Source organism: Pseudophryne corroboree, chromosome 3 (genome assembly GCF_028390025.1).
Source record: "Pseudophryne corroboree isolate aPseCor3 chromosome 3, aPseCor3.hap2, whole genome shotgun sequence".
Taxonomy (NCBI): domain Eukaryota; kingdom Metazoa; phylum Chordata; class Amphibia; order Anura; family Myobatrachidae; genus Pseudophryne; species Pseudophryne corroboree.
Genome location: NC_086446.1, coordinates 49,241,435 through 49,260,384, shown reverse-complemented (window position 1 = coordinate 49,260,384; position 18,950 = coordinate 49,241,435). Strand labels below are relative to the sequence as shown.

At 49.3% G+C, this 18,950-nt stretch overlaps 1 protein-coding gene across 5 annotated transcripts in view; it reads left to right on the top strand.

Moving 5' to 3' along the window:
- Positions 1-206: 206 nt before the first annotated feature.
- The window catches only part of LOC135054693 (zinc finger protein OZF-like), a 45,536-nt gene continuing 26,792 nt past the window's right edge, over positions 207-18,950 (top strand). The window contains exons 1-5 of one of the 5 annotated variants that reach the window (XM_063957954.1): positions 207-580; positions 1,676-1,822; positions 3,734-3,812; positions 3,932-4,029; positions 11,630-11,739. In XM_063957954.1, coding sequence (XP_063814024.1) covers positions 3,932-4,029; positions 11,630-11,739 — 208 coding nt within the window. In that variant the 5' untranslated portion in view covers positions 207-580; positions 1,676-1,822; positions 3,734-3,812. Of the gene's footprint in view, positions 598-1,675; positions 1,823-3,733; positions 3,813-3,931; positions 4,030-11,629; positions 11,740-18,950 lie in introns of all 5 variants that reach the window. The other 4 variants (XM_063957956.1, XM_063957957.1, XM_063957958.1 and 1 more) reach the window with 4 other exon arrangements.

Sequence of the window (18,950 nt, the reverse complement as noted above, 5' to 3'; positions counted from 1 at the left end):
CCATGGTGACGCATAATGGTGACACGAGCCAGCATCAGCCATATCCCTGCTCTATCCCAGCTGTAAGTGCCTCACTGTATCTCTGTCTGTACCTCTCCCCGTGCGAACTCACCCCCAAAGATTCACGGGTTGGTTCTATATCGGGGTAGGAGAAGGGACCTTCTGACGTACCTAGGGGAGGTGACACGTCACCAGGGGGAGGAGCTACGGCCGAACAGGGTACCAGGCTTCGGACCCTTCGCTCGCCACCTGAATACTAAAGGTAATAGTTGGTGGCGTGGATAGAAGAGGAACTATCCCTCTGGCCTAGCTCCTCCCCCTTGTGTCGTGGCAACTCCCCCTGACGAAAAAGGTCCCTTAGCCCACTTGAATCTAACATCAACCAAGATTCTCGGGCCCGGCCTCCTCCTCTCAACCGCAGCACGTTACTTACCCGACTTCCGGCCTGTGCGTTCCAATCGACTTCCGGCCTGTGCGTTCCACCTGACTTCCGCGCTGCACCGGATGTGAGCTCCACGCGCTCCTCTCCTCTGTTCTCCGCTCTCTGCTCCAGCGTGACTTGTGAATAGGAGACATCGCTGTGAGTGACACCGCCAGGTGCTGCTCCCTGTACCTCCTGCTGCTGCCCTGTGTGCCCCCTGTTATTCCTTCCCCCTCCCACCTCTGTGCCTCCCTTTATTTTATCCTCTTGCATGTACTGCCTGCTCTCCAGTGTTCTCTACCTTTCACCGCCGCTGTGCAACCTGTTATCCCCTCCCCTAGCCCTGTGCCTTCAGTTAACTCTTCCCCTCCCACCCCTGTGCTCCCAGTTATCTTCTTCCCTTCCACAACTGTGATCTCTGTTATTCCCTCCCCTCCCACCCACATGTCCCCAGTTAACTCCTTCCCTTCCACCCCTGTGCTCCATTATCTCTGCCCCTTCCACCCTTATGGTCCCTGTTATCCCCACCCCTCCCTCACCCCACGCGCCACCTGTTATCCCCACCCCATGTACTACCTGTTATCCCCACCGCTCCCTCACCACATGTACCCCCTCTTATCCTCTACCCATGTCTGTACACTGCCTGCTCCCCTGTGGGGTGGTCTTCTGTATGCCGAATATCGGGATCCCGACACCCGGCATACTGACAACTATTCTCTCTTGTGGGGGGTCCACGACCTCCCTGGAGGGAGAATAAAATAGTGTGGCGCGCGTAGCGTGGCAAGTACAGCGGAGCACGCAAGGAGCTCCTTTGCGCTCGCCACGCTGTCGGTATGCTGGCAGTCAGGCTCCCGGCGCCAGTAAGCTGCTCGCCGGGAGCCCGAACGCCGTCATACCGTACTACACCCCCCCTGTGTACTCTCCCCTTCCACCCATTTATCATCTCCCCATGTCTCTATATCTCCTACCCCCATGTGTGCTCTCCCCCCCACCTCTCTGCCCCCTGTTATCCGCTCCCTGTATCTCTATAACACTTGCTCTCATGTGTGCCCTCGCCCTATGTGACCCCTGTTATCCCCTCTTCACCCCTTGTGTCCCTAGTACTCTCCCCTCCCACCCCTGAGGCTCCTGCTACCCTCTACCCATGTCTGGTACCCTGTGCTCCCCGCCCTCATCCCCACCTACACTCCCTTTGCTCCCTGTTATCATGTTTTCCTTTTTCTGATGTCTCTCACATTACTTTTTATTACACAGTAGTGAAGAAGACTTCCACTGAGTGAGGCACACATCACCTGTGCCTCCAACCCAGTGCCTCCAGCTCACTTACTAATACATGAGAGGCACAATGACCAGAAGATCTTGGAACTCACCAACAAGATCATTCACCTGCTAACTAGAGAGGTGACTGCTGGGAATGGGGCATTATACAGTAACACCAGGGGATGTGTCTGGGTGATGACTGGAGAGGAGACTGCTGGGAATGGGACATTATATAGTAACACCAGGGGATGTATGTAGGTGATGACTGGAGAGGTGACAGCTGGGAATGGGGCATTATACAGTAACACCAATGGGACGTGTCTGGGTGATGACTGGAGAGGTGACTGCTGGGAATGGGGCATTATACAGTAACACCAGGGGATGTGTCTGGGTGATGACTGGAGAGGAGACTGCTGGGAATGGGACATTATATAGTAACACCAGGGGATGTGTGTAGGTGATGACTGGAGAGGTGACAGCTGGGAATGGGGCATTATACAGTAACACCAGGGGATGTGTCTGGGTGATGACTGGAGAGGAGACTGCTGGGAATGGGACATTATACAGTAACACCAGGGAATGTGTCTGGGTGATGACTGGAGAGGTGACAGCTGGGAATGGGGCATTATACAGTAACACCAATGGGACGTGTCTGGGTGATGACTGGAGAGGTGACTGCTGGGAATGGGACATTATACAGTAACACCAGGGAATGTGTCTGGGTGATGACTGGAGAGGTGACTGCTGGGAATGGGACATTATACAGTAACACCAGGGAATGTGTCTGGGTGATGACTGGAGAGGTGACTGCTGGGAATGGGGCATTATACAGTAACACCAGGGAATGTGTCTGGGTGATGATTGGAGAGGTGACTGCTGGGAATGGGGCATTATACAGTAACACCAGGGGACGTGTCTGGGTGATGACTGGAGAGGTGACTGCTGGGAATGGGACATTATACAGTAACACCAGGGAACGTGTCTGGGTGATGACTGGAGAGGTGACAGCTGGGAATGGGGCATTATACAGTAACACCAGGGGACGTGTCTGGGTGATGACTGGAGAGGTGACTGCTGGGAATGGGACATTATACAGTAACACCAGGGAATGTGTCTGGGTGATGACTGGAGAGGTGACTGCTGGGAATGGGACATTATACAGTAACACCAGGGAATGTGTCTGGGTGATGACTGGAGAGGTGACTGCTGGGAATGGGGCATTATACAGTAACACCAGGGGACGTGTCTGGGTGATGACTGGAGAGGTGACTGCTGGGAATGGGGCATTATACAGTAACACCAGGGAATGTGTCTGGGTGATGACTGGAGAGGTGACTGCTGGGAATGGGGCATTATACAGTAACACCAGGGGACGTGTCTGGGTGATGACTGGAGAGGTGACTGCTGGGAATGGGGCATTATACAGTAACACCAGGGTACGTGTCTGGGTGATGACTGGAGAGGTGACTGCTGGGAATGGGACATTATACAGTAACACCAGGGGACGTGTCTGGGTGATGACTGGAGAGGTGACTGCTGGGAATGGGACATTATACAGTAACACCAGGGAATGTGTCTGGGTGATGACTGGAGAGGTGACAGCTGGGAATGGGGCATTATACAGTAACACCAGGGGACGTGTCTGGGTGATGACTGGAGAGGTGACTGCTGGGAATGGGGCATTATACAGTAACACCAGGGGACGTGTCTGGGTGATGACTGGAGAGGTGACTGCTGGGAATGGGACATTATACAGTAACATAACACCAGGGGATGTGTCCGGGTGATGACTGGAGAGGTGATTGCTGGGAATGGGGCATTATACAGTAACACCAGGAGACGTGTCTGGGTGATGACTGGAGAGGTGAAAACTGGGAATGGGACATTATACAGTAACACCAGGGGATGTGTCTGGGTGATGACTGGAGAGGTGACTGCTGGGAATGGGGCATTATACAGTAACACCAGGGGATGTGTCTGGGTGATGACTATCACTGTGTGTGTCAGGTTCCTATAAGGTGTCAGGATGTCACTGTCTATGTCTCCATGCAGGAGGGGGAGTATTTAGAGGAACACAGGGGTCTGTACAAGGACGTGATGATGGAGAATCACCGTCCCCTCACATCACTGGGTAAGAGGAGACTGTCATGTTTTGTACAGGGGAGAGCAGGTATGGGGGCCCCCTATATATACACATCATCTGATAATCACATATATACACTGTACTCAGTCACTGTGTGTCTCCTACAGATGGGCCCAGTAACAGAGATACCCCAGAGAGATGTCCCCGTCCTCTGTATTCCCAGGATTGTACAGAGGAGAATCACAGGATCCCACAGGAGGATCAGGTAGGTGGGATTTAGGGACTCTCCAATATACCAAAGTGACTGTCACTACATTGGTCGCTCTCTACCTGCAGTACCAGTGCCCCCTGGGTTACTCACTTTGGTGTTCAGGGGTACATGAGAAATGTTATGTAATGATGGGGCTGGTGCAGGATATACCTGTGATATAGGTATACAAGGAAAGCAGTGTCCTAGGGGTCTCTAACCCCAGGCTTCACAGTAGGACTCTGATAACAACATGATAACCACTATCCCTGTATAAGGCAGCAGATGGTGATGACAGTTTTATTGTACATTTTACATCTTTCATAATTTGTAATATGTGAGAAATATTTATGGGCAATTAGTTCTATTGTGGTTTTTTTATGCAATCTGTGTTTATCAATAAGGAAATCACAGAACAGATTGTAGTGTTCACTCTAGGCATGGGCAGGGCACCAGAGTTCGGGGGCACATTGATGCGCGCGCGGCTTTGCCTGAAACGGGGGCGCGTGCGGCCCACAGGGGCTGCTATAGAGGGCGTCTGTGGCCAATGACGTCACTGTTGGGGGCGTGCCCCGCACCTCCGTCGGTGCTGGGCTTCCCCCAGCTCTCTCCCAATGCATGAATGGATGCCGAGCGCATGCGCACGGCATCTTTACACGCTGGGAGGGCAGGAAGCGGCGGCTGTTCTAGCAGGGCGCCGCAAAAGAGGCATCGCAGGTTTTGCCTACTAAAAACCGAGCAGGGCGCGGCGCCCTGCTAAAACAGCCTAGAGTGAACACTAGATTGTCATCGATATTGATAGTATGAACAAGTTATACAAAGGAGAACTAGCATAGCTATAAGAGATGCTTGGTTGCATAGAGGAATCAGCAGCAGAAAGAAAGAAAAGTAATAATGCCACTGTATAGTTCATTGGTACGCCCCATCTGGAATACTGTGTCCAGTTCTGGAGACCCTATCTCCAGAAGGATATAAATACATTAGAGACTACAAAGAAGGGCAACTAAAATGGTGCATGGCCTACATCACAAAACTTACCCGGAAAGGCTAAAAGAACTTAACATGTATAGTTTGGAGGAGAGAAGGGAAAGGGGAGACATGATAGAAACTTGCAAATATATCAAGGGTCTTAACAAAGTTCAGGAGGGAAACATTCTTCAAAGGAAAAGAAGTATTAGAACTCGAGGGCATACATTGAGACTGGAGGGGGGGAGGTTCAGGGGAAATTTAAGGAAAAATTACTTCACAGAAAGGGTAGTGGATAAGTGGAATAGCCTCCTATCAGAGGTGGTAGAGGCTAAGACTGTAGGCCAATTTAAACATGCTTGGGACAGGCATATGAATATCCTTACAAAGAATTAAGGTTAAAAAAGGGTTGAGATTGCCTAAAGGATAAAATAAAAAAGGGGCAGACTAGATGGGCCAAGTGGTTCTTATCTGCCGTCAAATTCTATGTTTCTATGTAACTGCCTGTGGGAAACAGAAGAAAGTATTAGAGAGCATAGGGAACAATGATAACCAGTATTGTCTATGGCGATAGTATATAACAGGCATACAGAAACATCAAACCATAAAAACAGACAGGCAACAAAAATAAATAAAAAGGTGAGGGAGAAGTTGAAAGGGTCTGAATATGGGTGTGGAGAGATGGGTGGTGATCATGAGAAGATGAGTAGGAGAGGGAGGAAATGGGTTTGTGGCTGAAGGGAGTGGGAGGTGATAGGAATTGTCATCCTTTATGAGGAACCTAGAGGGTCATATAAGGAAATTTAACAAAGAAATAAATAGAAGCTATGGTTACACTGGATGGTCTAAAGTGCTGGAGGTGGGGAGGTATCTCCAGAGGGAGGTATGCTATGGGTTCTGTAGTCCCCACTATTCCTTAAATCTCCACCAATCGTACCATACCTCTAAAATAAACCTGTGTATGTAAACAATCGGTGCAGTCAGGTCCTCCATCGTCTTGTAGAGATCGATCCTCTTGAGCCACTGAGAAATGGAAGGCGGGGATGTGGATCTCCAGAGACAGGGGATGACAGCTTTGGCTGTGTTTATAAGATGTCATCATTAGTAACTTCTTAATCCTGGAGATGGAGACATATCCATTAATTTCTCTGACGTCCTAGTGGATGCTGGGACTCCGTCAGGACCATGGGGATTAGCGGCTCCGCAGGAGACAGGGCACAAAAGTAAAAGCTTTAGGATCAGGTGGTGTGCACTGGCTCCTCCCCCTATGACCCTCCTCCAAGCCCCAGTTAGGTTTTTGTGCCCGGCCGAGAAGGGTGCAATCTAGGTGGCTCTCATAAAGAGCTGCTTAGAGTAAAAGTTTTGATAGGTTTCTTATTTTCAGTGAGTCCTGCTGGCAACAGGCTCACTGCAACGAGGGACTTAGGGGAGAAGAAGTGAACTCACCTGCGTGCAGGATGGATTTGCTTCTTAGGCTACTGGACACTAGCTCCAGAGGGACGATCACAGGTACAGCCTGGATGGGTCACCGGAGCCGCGCCGCCGACCCCCTTACAGATGCCGAAGTAAGAAGAGGTCCAGAAACCGGCGGCTGAAGGCTTTTCAGTCTTCATGAGGTAGCGCACAGCACTGCAGCTGTGCGCCATTGCTCTCAGCACACTTCACACCAACGGTCACTGAGGGTGCAGGGCGCTGGGGGGGGCGCCCTGGGCAGCAATGTTAATACCTTTCTGGCTAAAAAGAATACATCACATATAGTTCCTGAGGCTATATGGATGTATTTCACCCCTGCCAGGTCTCAGAAAAAACGGGAGAAGAGCCCGCCGGAATAGGGGGCGTGGCCTATCTCCTCAGCACACAGCGCCATTTTCCCTCACAGAACTGCTGGTGGGAAGGCTCCCAGGCTCTCCCCTGCACTGCACTACAGAAACAGGGTTAAAACAGAGAGGGGGGGCACTTATTTGGCGATATGTGTATATATATTAAGATGCTATAAGGGAAAACACATATATAAAGGTTGTCCCTGTATAAGTATAGCGTTTTGGTGTGTGCTGGCAAACTCTCCCTCTGTCTCCCCAAAGGGCTAGTGGGGTCCTGTCCTCTATCGGAGCATTCCCTGTGTGTGTGCTGTGTGTCGGTACGTGTGTGTCGACATGTATGAGGACGATGTTGGTGAGGAGGCGGAGCAATTGCCTGTAATGGTGATGTCACTCTCTAGGGAGTCGACACCGGAATGGATGGCTTATTTAAGGAATTACGTGATAATGTCAACACGCTGCAAGGTCGGTTGACGACATGAGACGGCCGGCAAACAAATTAGTACCTGTCCAGGCGTCTCAAACACCGTCAGGGGCTTTAAAACGCCCATTTACCTCAGTCGGTCGACACGGACACTGACTCCAGTGTCGACGGTGAAGAAACAAACGTATTTTCCTTTAGGGCCACACGTTACATGTTAAGGGCAATAAAGGAGGTGTTACATATTTCTGATACTACAAGTACCACAAAAAAGGGTATTATGTGGGGTGTGAAAAAACTACATGTAGTTTTTCCTGAATCAGATAAATTAAATGAAGTGTGTGATGATGCGTGGGTTTCCCCCGATAGAAAATTATTGGCGGTATACCCTTTCCCGCCAGAAGTTAGGGCGCGTTGGGAAACACCCCTTAGGGTGGATAAGGCGCTCACACGCTTATCAAAACAAGTGGCGTTACCGTCTCCAGATACGGCCGCCCTCAAGGAGCCAGCTGATAGGAGGCTGGAAAATATCCTTAAAAGTATATACACACATACTGGTGTTATACTGCGACCAGCTATCGCCTCAGCCTGGATGTGCAGCGCTGGGGTGGCTTGGTCGGATTCCCTGACTGAAAATATTGATACCCTTGACAGGGACAGTATTTTATTGACTATAGAGCACAGAGGGATATTTGCACTCTGGCATCAAGAGTAAGTGCGATGTCCATATCTGCCAGAAGATGTTTATGGACACGTCAGTGGTCAGGTGATGCAGATTCCAAACGGCACATGGAAGTATTGCCGTATAAAGGGGAGGAGTTATTTGGGGTCGGTCCATCGGACCTGGTGGCCACGGCAACAGCTGGAAAATCCACCTTTTTTACCCTAAGTCACATCTCAGCAGAAAAATACACCGTCTTTTCAGCCTCAGTCCTTTCGTCCCCATAAGGGCAAGCGGGCAAAAGGCCAGTCATATCTGCCCAGGGATAGAGGAAAGGGAAGAAGACTGCAGCAGGCAGCCCATTCCCAGGAACAGAAGCCCTCCACCGCTTCTGCCAAGTCCTCAGCATGACGCTGGGGCCGTACAGGACCCCTGGATCCTACAAGTAGTATCCCAGGGGTACAGATTGGAAATTCGAGACGTCTCCCTCTCGCAGGTTCCTGAAGTCTGCTTTACCAACGTCTCCCTCCGACAGGGAGGCAGTATTGGAAAAAATTCCCAAGCTGTATTCCCAGCAGGTGATAATCAAAGTACCCCTCCTACAACAAGGAAAGGGGTATTATTCCACACTATATTGTGGTACTGAAGCCAGACGGCTTGGTGAGACCTATTCTAAATCTGAAATATTTGAACACTTACATACAAAGGTTCAAATCAAGATGGAGTCACTCAGAGCAGTGATAGCGAACCAGGAAGAAGGGGACTATATGGTGTCCCGGGACATCAGGGATGCTTCCTCCATGTCCCAATTTGCCCTTCTCACCAAGGGTACCTCAGGTTCGTGGTACAGAACTGTCACTATCAGTTTCAGACGCTGCCGGTTGGATTGTCCACGGCACCCCGGGTCTTTACCAAGGTAATGGCCGAAATGATGATTTTTCTTCAAAGAAAATGGACGATATCCTGATAGGGGCAAGGTCCAGAGAACAGTTGGAGGTCGGAGTAGCACTATCTCAAGTAGTTCTACGACAGCACGTGTGGATTCTAAATATTCCAAAACCGCAGCTGTTTCCGACGACACATTTGCTGTTCCTAGGGATGATTCTGGACACAGTCCAGAAAAGGGTGTTTCTCCCGGAGGAGAAAGCCAGGGAGTTATCCGAGCTAGTCAGGAACCTCCTAAAACCAGGAAAAGTGTCAGTGCATCATTGCACAAGGGTCCTGGGAAAAATGGTGGCTTCTTACGAAGCGATTCCATTCGGCAGATTTCACGTAAGAACTTTTCAGTGGGATCTGCTGGAAAAATGGTCCGGATCGCATATTCAGATGCATCAGCGGATAACCCTGTCTCCAAGGACAAGGGTGTTTCTTCTGCGGTGGCTGCAGAGTACTCATCTACTAAAGGGCCGCAGATTCGGCATTCAGGACTGGGTCCTGGTGACCACGGATGCCAGCCGGAGAGGCTGGGGAGCAGTCACACAGGGAAAAAATTTCCAGGGAGTGTGATCAAGTCTGGAGACTTCTCTCCACATAAATATACTGGAGCTAAGGGCAATTTACAATGCTCTAAGCTTAGCAAGACCTCTGCTTCAAGGTCAGCCGGTATTGATCCAGTGGGACAACATCACGGCAGTCGCCCACGTAAACAGACAGGGCGGCACAAGAAGCAGGAGGGAAATGGCAGAAACTGCAAGGATTCTTCGCTGGGCGGAAAATCATGTGATAGCACTGTCAGCAGTGTTCATTCCGGGAGTGGACGACTGGGAAGCAGACTTCCTCAGCAGGCACGACCTCCACCCGGGAGAGTGGGGACTTCATCGGGAAGTCTTCCACATGATTGTGAACCGTTGGGAAAGACCAAAGGTGGACATGATGGCGTCCCGTCTGAACAAAAAACTGGACAGGTATTGCGCCAGGTCAAGAGACCCTCAGGCAATAGCTGTGGACATTCTGGTAACACCGTGGGTGTACCAGTCGGTGTATGTGTTCCCTCCTCTGCTTCTCATACCCAAGGTACTGAGAATTATAAGACGTAGAGGAGTAAGAACTATATTCGTGGCTCCGGATTGGCCAAGAAGGACTTGGTACCCGGAACTTCAAGAAATGCTCACAGAGGACTCATGGCCTCTGCCGCTAAGAAGGGACTTGCTTCAGCAAGTACCATGTATGTTCCAAGACTTACCGCGGCTGCGTTTGACGGCATGGCGGTGGAACGCCGGATCTTAAGGGAAAAAGGCATTCCGGAAGAGGTCATTCCTACCCTGGTCAAAGCCAGGAAGGAGGTGACCGCACAACATTATCACCACATGTGGCGAAAATATGTTGCATGGTGTGAGGCCAGGAAGGCCCCACGAAGAAATTTCAACTCGGTCGATTCCTGCATTTCCTGCAAACAGGAGTGTCTATGGACCTCAAATTGGGGTCCATTAAGGTTCAAATTTCGGCCCTGTCAATTTTCTTCCAGAAAGAATTGGCTTCACTTCCTGAAGTCCAGAAGTTTGTCAAGGGAGTTCTGCATATACAAACCCCTTTTGTGCCTCCAGTTTCACTGTGGGATCTCAACGTAGTTATGGGATTCCTCAAATCACATTTAAACCGCTCAAATCTGTGGATTTGAAATATCTCACATGAAAAGTGACCATGCTGTTGGCCCTGGCCTCGGCCAGGCGAGTGTCAGAATGGCGGCTTTGTCTCACAAAAGCCCATATCTGATTGTCCATTCGGACAGGGCAGAACTGCGGACTCGTCCCCAGTTTCTCCCTAATGTGGTGTCAGCGTTTCACCTGAACCAGCTTATTGTGGTACCTGCGGCTACTAGGGACTTGGAGGACTCCAAGTTGCTAGATGTTGTCAGGGCCCTGAAAATATAGTTTCCAGGACGGCTGGAGTCAGGAAAACTGACTTGCTGTTATCCTGTATGCACCCAACAAACTGGGTGCTCTTGCTTCTAAGCAGACGATTGCTAGTTGGATGTGTAGTACAATTCAGCTTGCACATTCTGTGGCAGGCCTGCCACAGCCAAAATATGTAAATGCCCATTCCACAAGGAAGGTGGGCTCATCTTGGGCGGCTGCCCGAGGGGTCTCGGCTTTACAACTTTGCCGAGCAGCTACTTGGTCAGGGGCAAACACGTTTGCAAAATTCTACAAATTTGATACCCTGGCTGAGGAGGACCTGGAGTTCTCTCATTCGGTGCTGCAGAGTCATCCGCACTCTCCCGCCCGTTTGGGAGCTTTGGTATTATCCCCATGGTCCTGACGGAGTCCCAGCATCCACTAGGACGTCAGAGAAAATAAGAATTTACTTACCGATAATTCTATTTCTCGTAGTCCGTAGTGGATGCTGGGCGCCCATCCCAAGTGCGGATTGTCTGCAATACTTGTACATAGTTATTGTTACAAAAATCGGGTTATTATTGTTGTGAGCCATCTTTTCAGAGGCTCCGCTGTTATCATGCTGTTAACTGGGTTCAGATCACAGGTTGTACAGTGTGATTGGTGTGGCTGGTATGAGTCTTACCCGGGATTCAAAATCCTTCCTTATTGTGTACGCTCGTCCGGGCACAGTATCCTAACTGAGGCTTGGAGGAGGGTCATAGGGGGAGGAGCCAGTGCACACCACCTGATCCTAAAGCTTTTACTTTTGTGCCCTGTCTCCTGCGGAGCCGCTAATCCCCATGGTCCTGACGGAGTCCCAGCATCCACTACGGACTACGAGAAATAGAATTATCGGTAAGTAAATTCTTATTTTTAGGAGGCAAAACTCGGATGAGAGAGGAAGCGGGGTTCCAGTAATATTTCTGACAGTCTCCTCACCATTTCTCAGAAGGTTGACAACAGAGAACAGTGCTACCAAATATGAAGGTGGGTACCTGGTGCAAGCTCCCATCGCCAACAAAGGTGTGAACATTCGCTGGATACTAGTAGGGCATCTGTCCCACCTGGAAAGTATTTAGTTTTGCGTTTCCAGAACTGTTACAGAGCAGTTAGAATTGGTATAACTAAATATTTGGGACCGCTGTTCAACAGAAAGCTCTGTTCCTAACTCTGCATGCCACACACATGTATGTGCAGGGAGTGAGGAGGATGTACTATCCAAGTAGAGTGGATAAATGGTGGAGATCAAATATTTGGGAGGGGTTTTAGCTATGCATGGGAACTCAAAGGCCATTATAGGTCAAAGTAATCGATAATGAGGTAAGGAGTGGATAAAATATCTTAAATATCCAGAAGGATTGTGATGGAAGGTTAAGTGAAGATCTGTAAATGAGCAAACTTCACTGGAAGCTACCAGTTGCTTGAGTTGGAGTACACCATCAGGGGACCAAGATGGGCGTCGGGTTGGATGAATCCCGGGGAATGAGGGGAGTCAGTGTTGGAAACTATGGCAGCGAGTGGAGACATATCGGGCATGTTCTTTCCAACATTGCAGCATGTGGTCAAGTGTAGGAAGTTGGAGTATACGGAGAGACATTAGCAAGACTGTTCCTTAATATGAGGCTGTTGAGGAGTGTAGGGAGGGACACTAGTGGACTGTTTCTCAATGTAAGGCCATAACTTCAGAAGAGGTACACAGGACATCCAGACCACTCAAGACAAATGTGCTGAACAATAATAAGTAAGGACATGTGGTAGCTGGAGACCGACTTCAGAGCGATATCTAATAATAACCTCTTGGCACAGTCTCGGCCTGTTATTGTCCCAGACAAATCTCCCATCCATCCTCTTCAGTTCCTGGAAAAAAAGAAATGGGGTAGGTTAAAGGAAGCGCCTGAACAATGAAACTTGTGAAAACCAAAATTGAATTTGGTCAACGAAGACAGAAGATAAAGGTGAAACTTGTTAGTAATTTCTCTCATCAGGTGATGGAATTGGGAAGGGTGCCAACTGAAAGGAGAAGTCATCTTAATACTTTCAAGGAGGCGTGCTGGTGTAGAAATGGTAAAAGCCACAGATTTCGTAAAGTTGGTTTCAAAATTTGAAAGGTCACTAAATTTCCGAGACTCTAACATAAGGGCTGGGTATGAGATTAAAGGATAAAACGCTGAGGCAAAATGATCATTGGCAAACAAAGATATCTTGTAATCTGTCTCTCTAATCCAAATCCCTGTGATGTCACTGTTTGCTCTGGCCACTCTCTCCAGAGCCTCTATAAAAAGAAGTAAAAGCAAGGGGTAAAGGGGGCATCCCTGTCTAGTACTGTTCTGAACATCAAAGGGTTTGGAGAGGACACAGTTGACCATGACCATGACCATGACCAAGAACTATAAATGGTGAGAATTTACTTTGTTGAAGGCTTTCTCTGCATCTGTTGACAACAGGAACACCTGGGCATTCCCTGTCTGTGCATGATGGATAAGGTCAATACTTTTGGTTGTGTTGACTTTAGCCTCTCTCCCAGTTACAAGCCCCACCTGATCCTGGTGCACCAGACGCAAAAGAAGGGATCTTAATTGATTGGCAAATAGTTTAGCAAAAAGCCTTATGTCCACATTCAGCAGAGAAATTTGTCTATAGCTCAAGCAGTGGGTCAGGTCCTTGACTTTTTGAGGAATATTTGAGACGTAGGATTGAGGAGAAAAAGTGTCCTCAGCTGTCACTGCATTGCAGGCCTTTAGAAATAGAGGTGTAACGGTGTTCCGAAAGGTGTAATAAGTGACAGGAAACCCATCAGGACCCAGACTCTTCCCATTAGGGAAGAGAAAAAATAGCCATCTCCAGCTCATCGATAGTAAAAGGTGCTTCTAGGTATTGACAAACCTCGTCAGTGAGGGTAATGTATCGATAAAAAGTAATCTGACCTTGGCCCTCATTCCGAGTTGATCGGTCGCAAGGCGAATTTAGCAGAGTTACACACGCTAAGCCGCCGCCTACTGGGAGTGAATCTTAGCTTCTTAAAATTGCGACCGATGTATTCGCAATATTGCGATTACTAACTACTTAGCAGTTTCAGAGTAGCTCCAGACTTACTCTGCCTGTGCGATCAGTTCAGTGCTTGTCGTTCCTGGTTGACGTCACAAACACACCCAGCGTTCGCCCAGGCACTCCCACCGTTTCCCCGGCCACTCCTGCGTTTTTTCCGGAAACGGTAGCGTTTTCAGCCACACGCCCCTGAAACGCCGTGTTTCCGCCCAGTAACACCCATTTCCTGTCAATCACATTACGATCGCCGGAGCGAAGAAAAAGCCGTGAGTAAAATTACTTTCTTCATAGTAAAGTTACTTGGCGCAGTCGCAGTGCGAACATTGCGCATGCGTACTAAGCGGATTTTCACTGCGATGCGATGAAAAATACCGAGCGAACAACTCGGAATGAGGGCCCTTGTTCTGAAAAGAGCTCACATCCGTAAATTATAAAGGTTCATATAGTAAGTTTTAAAGACCTCAGCAATCTTGTCGAAGGTGTATCCACTTTTTCCACCGTCTGCCCGAATGGAATGTACGTAAGTGTGGGATCTTTGTGCTCTTACAGCTCTAGCCAGCATCTCGCCTGTTTTATTACCCCATAAATAATACCTATGTTTACACCTATCCATATTCTACATTGTCTTCTCATGGAAGATTTTATGGAGCACCATCCGAGTTTTGGGTAACTCCACAAAAGGTCGTTTTATACACGTTCTCTAGTATCCTTATTTCGTTCAAAAAGTGAATTTTCAGGGTTTCTCTCTGTTTCTTACACAGGAAGCCCGTTTAAATGGACTTTCCACGGACTACACAATTTGTGTCTCCAAGATCGTAATTCCAGAGATTTCCGACGTATCATTGAAGGCTATATAGTCATCTATTGCCTTGTCCAACTCAGCCTTAAGAGTAGGACCATTCATGTTAGTCTCAGCAGAGGGAAAGGGCAGCGGTTCCGAACATTATAGTAAAGATCGCATACGGGTGGAGAGTGGAGATGCGGAAATACCCAACTGGGGTAGAATGCCAATCAACGCAGCCTGGACCTTCTCAAGATAGAGCTATAGTAAAATACTAAAGGAAATATAAACACAGACATAAGTAACATCATGTAAGAAGGTGCGATTTAATATTGAAAAAAATTAACATTAGCGTACGTAGAGTGTGATGGAGACATGAAACACAGCAACAAGAATGGATCAGGGATGGCATCAGGGGAAACCATAGGTGGAGGGAGCACTGCACGCAGTCGACCAGGTGAAGGAAGGCCCCATAAAAACATCTCGGAGCAGGATAAATCTCAGGAGCGTAGACGCGGTGTGACTGGTCAGGTAGCTAGCTAGGCCACGCCCTCCCCTTCCTTCCCTGTTATTTTTTATTTCTCTGACGTCCTAGTGGATGCTGGGAACTCCGAAAGGACCATGGGGAATAGCGGGCTCCGAAGGAGGCTGGGCACTCTAGAAAGATTTATGACCACCTGGTGTGCACTGGCTCCTCCCACTATGACCCTCCTCCAAGCCTCAGTTAGATTTTGTGCCCGGCCGAGGTTGGATGCACACTAGGGGCTCTCCTGAGCCCTTAGATAGAAAGTATAGATTTAGGTTTTTTATTTTCAGTGAGACCTGCTGGCAACAGGCTCACTGCAGCGAGGGACTAAGGGGAGAAGAAGCGAACTCGCCTGCTTGCAGCCGGATTGGGCTTCTTAGGCTACTGGACACCATTAGCTCCAGAGGGATCGACCGCAGGCCTAGCCTTGATGTTCGGTCCCGGAGCCGCGCCGCCGTCCCCCTTACAGAGCCAGAAGCAAGAAGAGGTCCGGAAAATCAGCGGCATGAAGACTCCTGTCTTCACCAAGGTAGCGCACAGCACTGCAGCTGTGCGCCATTGCTCCTCATACACACTTCATACTCCGGTCACTGAGGGTGCAGGGCGCTGGGGGGGGGGGGGGGGGGGCGCCCTGAGCAGCAATAAAAACACCTTGGCTGGCAAAAATACCACAATATATAGCCCCAGAGGCTATATATGTGGTAAATACCCCTGCCAGAATCCTAAAAAAAGCGGGAGAATAGTCCGCGGAAAAGGGGCGGAGCTATCTCCTTCAGCACACTGGCGCCATTTCTCCCTCACAGCTCCGCTGGAAGGAAGCTCCCTGGCTCTCCCCTGCAGACTACACTACAGAAAAGGGTAAAAAAGAGAGAGGGGGCATTAAATTTAGGCGCAGTATATATTTTGTATAGAAAAAGCAGCTATAGGGGACATAACTCAGTTAGTCCCTGCATTATATAGCGCTCTGGTGTGTGCTGGCATACTCTCACTCTGTCCCCCCAAAGGGCTTTTGTGGGTCCTGTCCTCTATTAGAGCATTCCCTGTGTGTGTGCGGTGTGTCGGTACGGCTGTGTCGACATGTTTGATGAGGATAATGATGTGGAGGCGGAGTAGATGCCTTTAGAAGGGATGTCACCCCCTGGGGGGCAGACACCTGAGTGGATGAGCTTATGGAAAGAAATGAGTGCACGTATAGACTCCTTACATAAGAAATTTGACGACATGCCAAATGTGGGACAGCCGGGTTCTCAGCTTGTGCCTGTCCAGGTGTCTCAGAGGTCGTCAGGGGCTCTAAAACGCCCGTTACCTCAGATCACAGACGCAGATGTCGACACTGATACTGACACCAGTGTCGACAACGATGAGTCGAATCTAATGCCCATTAAGGCCATTCACTGCATGATTGAGGCAATGAAAGAGGTGTTAAACATTTCTGATTTACATCCAGGTACCACAAAAAAGGGTATTATGTTTGGGGAGAAAAAACTACCCGTAGTTTTTCCCCCGTCAGATGAATTAAATGAAGTGTGTGAAGAAGCGTGGGCTTCCCCTGATAAAAAATTGGTAATTCCTAAGAAGGTACTAATGGCGTTACCTTTCCCGCCAGAGGATAGGTCACGTTGGGAAACACCTCCTAGGGTGGATAAATCGCTCACACGTTTGTCAAAAAAGGTGGCACTACCGTCTCAGGATACGGCCGCCCTTAAGGAGCCTGCTGATAGAAAGCAGGAGGCGATCCTGAAATCTGTATACACACATTCAGGCATTATACTTAGACCAGCTATTGCGTCAGCATGGATGTGCAGTGCTGCCGCTGCGTGGTCAGATAAACTCAGAAAATATTGACACACTAGACAGAGATACGATTCTGTTAACCATAGACCATATCAAAGACTCAGTCTTATATATGAGAGATGCACAGAGGGAAATCTGCCGGCTGGCATCTAAAGTAAGTGCATTGTCCATTTCTGCTAGGAGATGCTTATGGACTCGCCAGTGGACAGGAGATGCAGATTCCAAAAGGCACATGGAAGTTTTGCCTTATAAGGGGGAGGAATTATTTGGGGATGGTCTCTCGGACCTAGTTTCCACAGCAACGTCTGGGAAGTCAGCGTTTTTACCCCATGTCCCCTCACAGCCTAAGAAGGCGCCATTTTATCAGGTTCAGTCCTTTCGGACCCAGAAAAATAAGCGTGGAAAAGGAGGGTCTTTTCTGTCTAGAGGCAGAGGTAGGGGAAAAAGGCTGCAACAAACAGCAGGTTCCCAGGAGCAAAAGTCCTCCCCCGCTTCTTCTGCCAAGTCCGCCGCATGACGGTGGGGCTCCACAGGCGGAGCCAGGTACGGTGGGGGCCCGCCTCAAGAATTTCAGCGATCAGTGGGCTCGCTCACAGGTGGATCCCTGGATCCTTCAAATAGTATCTATGGGGTACAAACTGGAATTCGAGGCGGCTCCACCCCACCGGTTCCTAAAATCTGCCTTGCCGATTGCTCCCTCAGACAGGGAGGCGGTGCTAGCAGCAATTCACAAGCTGTATTCCCAGCAGGTGATAATCAAGGTACCCCTACTGCAACAAGGCCGGGGTTACTATTCCACACTATTTGTGGTGCCGAAACCGGACGGTTCGGTGAGACCCAATTTAAATTTGAAATCCTTGAACACATACATAAAAAAATTCAGGTTCAAGATGGAATCGCTCAGGGCGGTTATTGCAAGCCTGGACGAGGGGAATTACATGGTATCCCTGGACATCAAGGATGCTTACCTGCATGTCCCCATTTACCATCCTCACCAGGAGTACCTCAGATTTGTGGTACAAGATTGCCATTACCAATTCCAGACGCTGCCGTTTGGACTTTCCACGGCACCGAGGGTATTTACCAAGGTGATGGCGGATATGATGATACTCCTTCGAAAAAAGGGAGTTTTAATTATCCCGTACTTGGACGATCTCCTAATAAAGGCTCGGTCCAAGGAACAGTTTTTGGTGGGAGTAGCACTATCTCAGGAAGTGCTGCACCAGCACGGCTGGATTCTGAATATCCCAAAGTCACAGCTGGTTCCGACGACACGTCTAATGTTCCTGGGGATGATTCTGGACACAGTCCAGAAAAAAGTGTTTCTCCCGGAGGAGAAAGCCAGGGAGTTGTCTTCTCTAGTCAGAGACCTCCTGAAACCAAAACAGGTATCGGTGCATCACTGCACGCGGGTCCTGGGAAAGATGGTAGCTTCTTACGAAGCAATTCCATTCGGCAGGTTCCATGCCAGAATCTTTCAGTGGGACCTGTTGGACAAGTGGTCTGGATCGCATCTTCAGATGCATCGCTTGATAACCCTGTCTCCAAGAACCAGGGTGTCTCTTTTGTGGTGGCTGCAGACGGCTCATCTTCTGGAGGGCCGCAGATTCGGCATACAGGACTGGGTCCTGGTGACCACGGATGCCAGCCTTCGAGGCTGGGGGGCAGTCACACGGGGAAGAAACTTCCAAAGACTATGGTCAAGTCAGGAGACTTCCCTTCACATAAATATTCTGGAACTAAGGGCCATTTACAATGCCCTAAGTCAAGCAAAATCCTTGCTCCTACACCAGCCGGTACTGATCCAGTCAGACAACATCACGGCAGTCGCCCATGTAAATCGACAGGGCGGCACAAGAAGCAGGATGGCAATGGCAGAAGCCACAAGAATTCTCCGATGGGCGGAAAATCATGTACTAGCACTGTCAGCAGTGTTCATTCCGGGAGTGGACAACTGGGAAGCAGACTTCCTCAGCAGGTACGACCTCCACCCGGGAGAGTGGGGACTTCATCCAGAAGTCTTCCAAATGATTGTAAATCAGTGGGATCGTC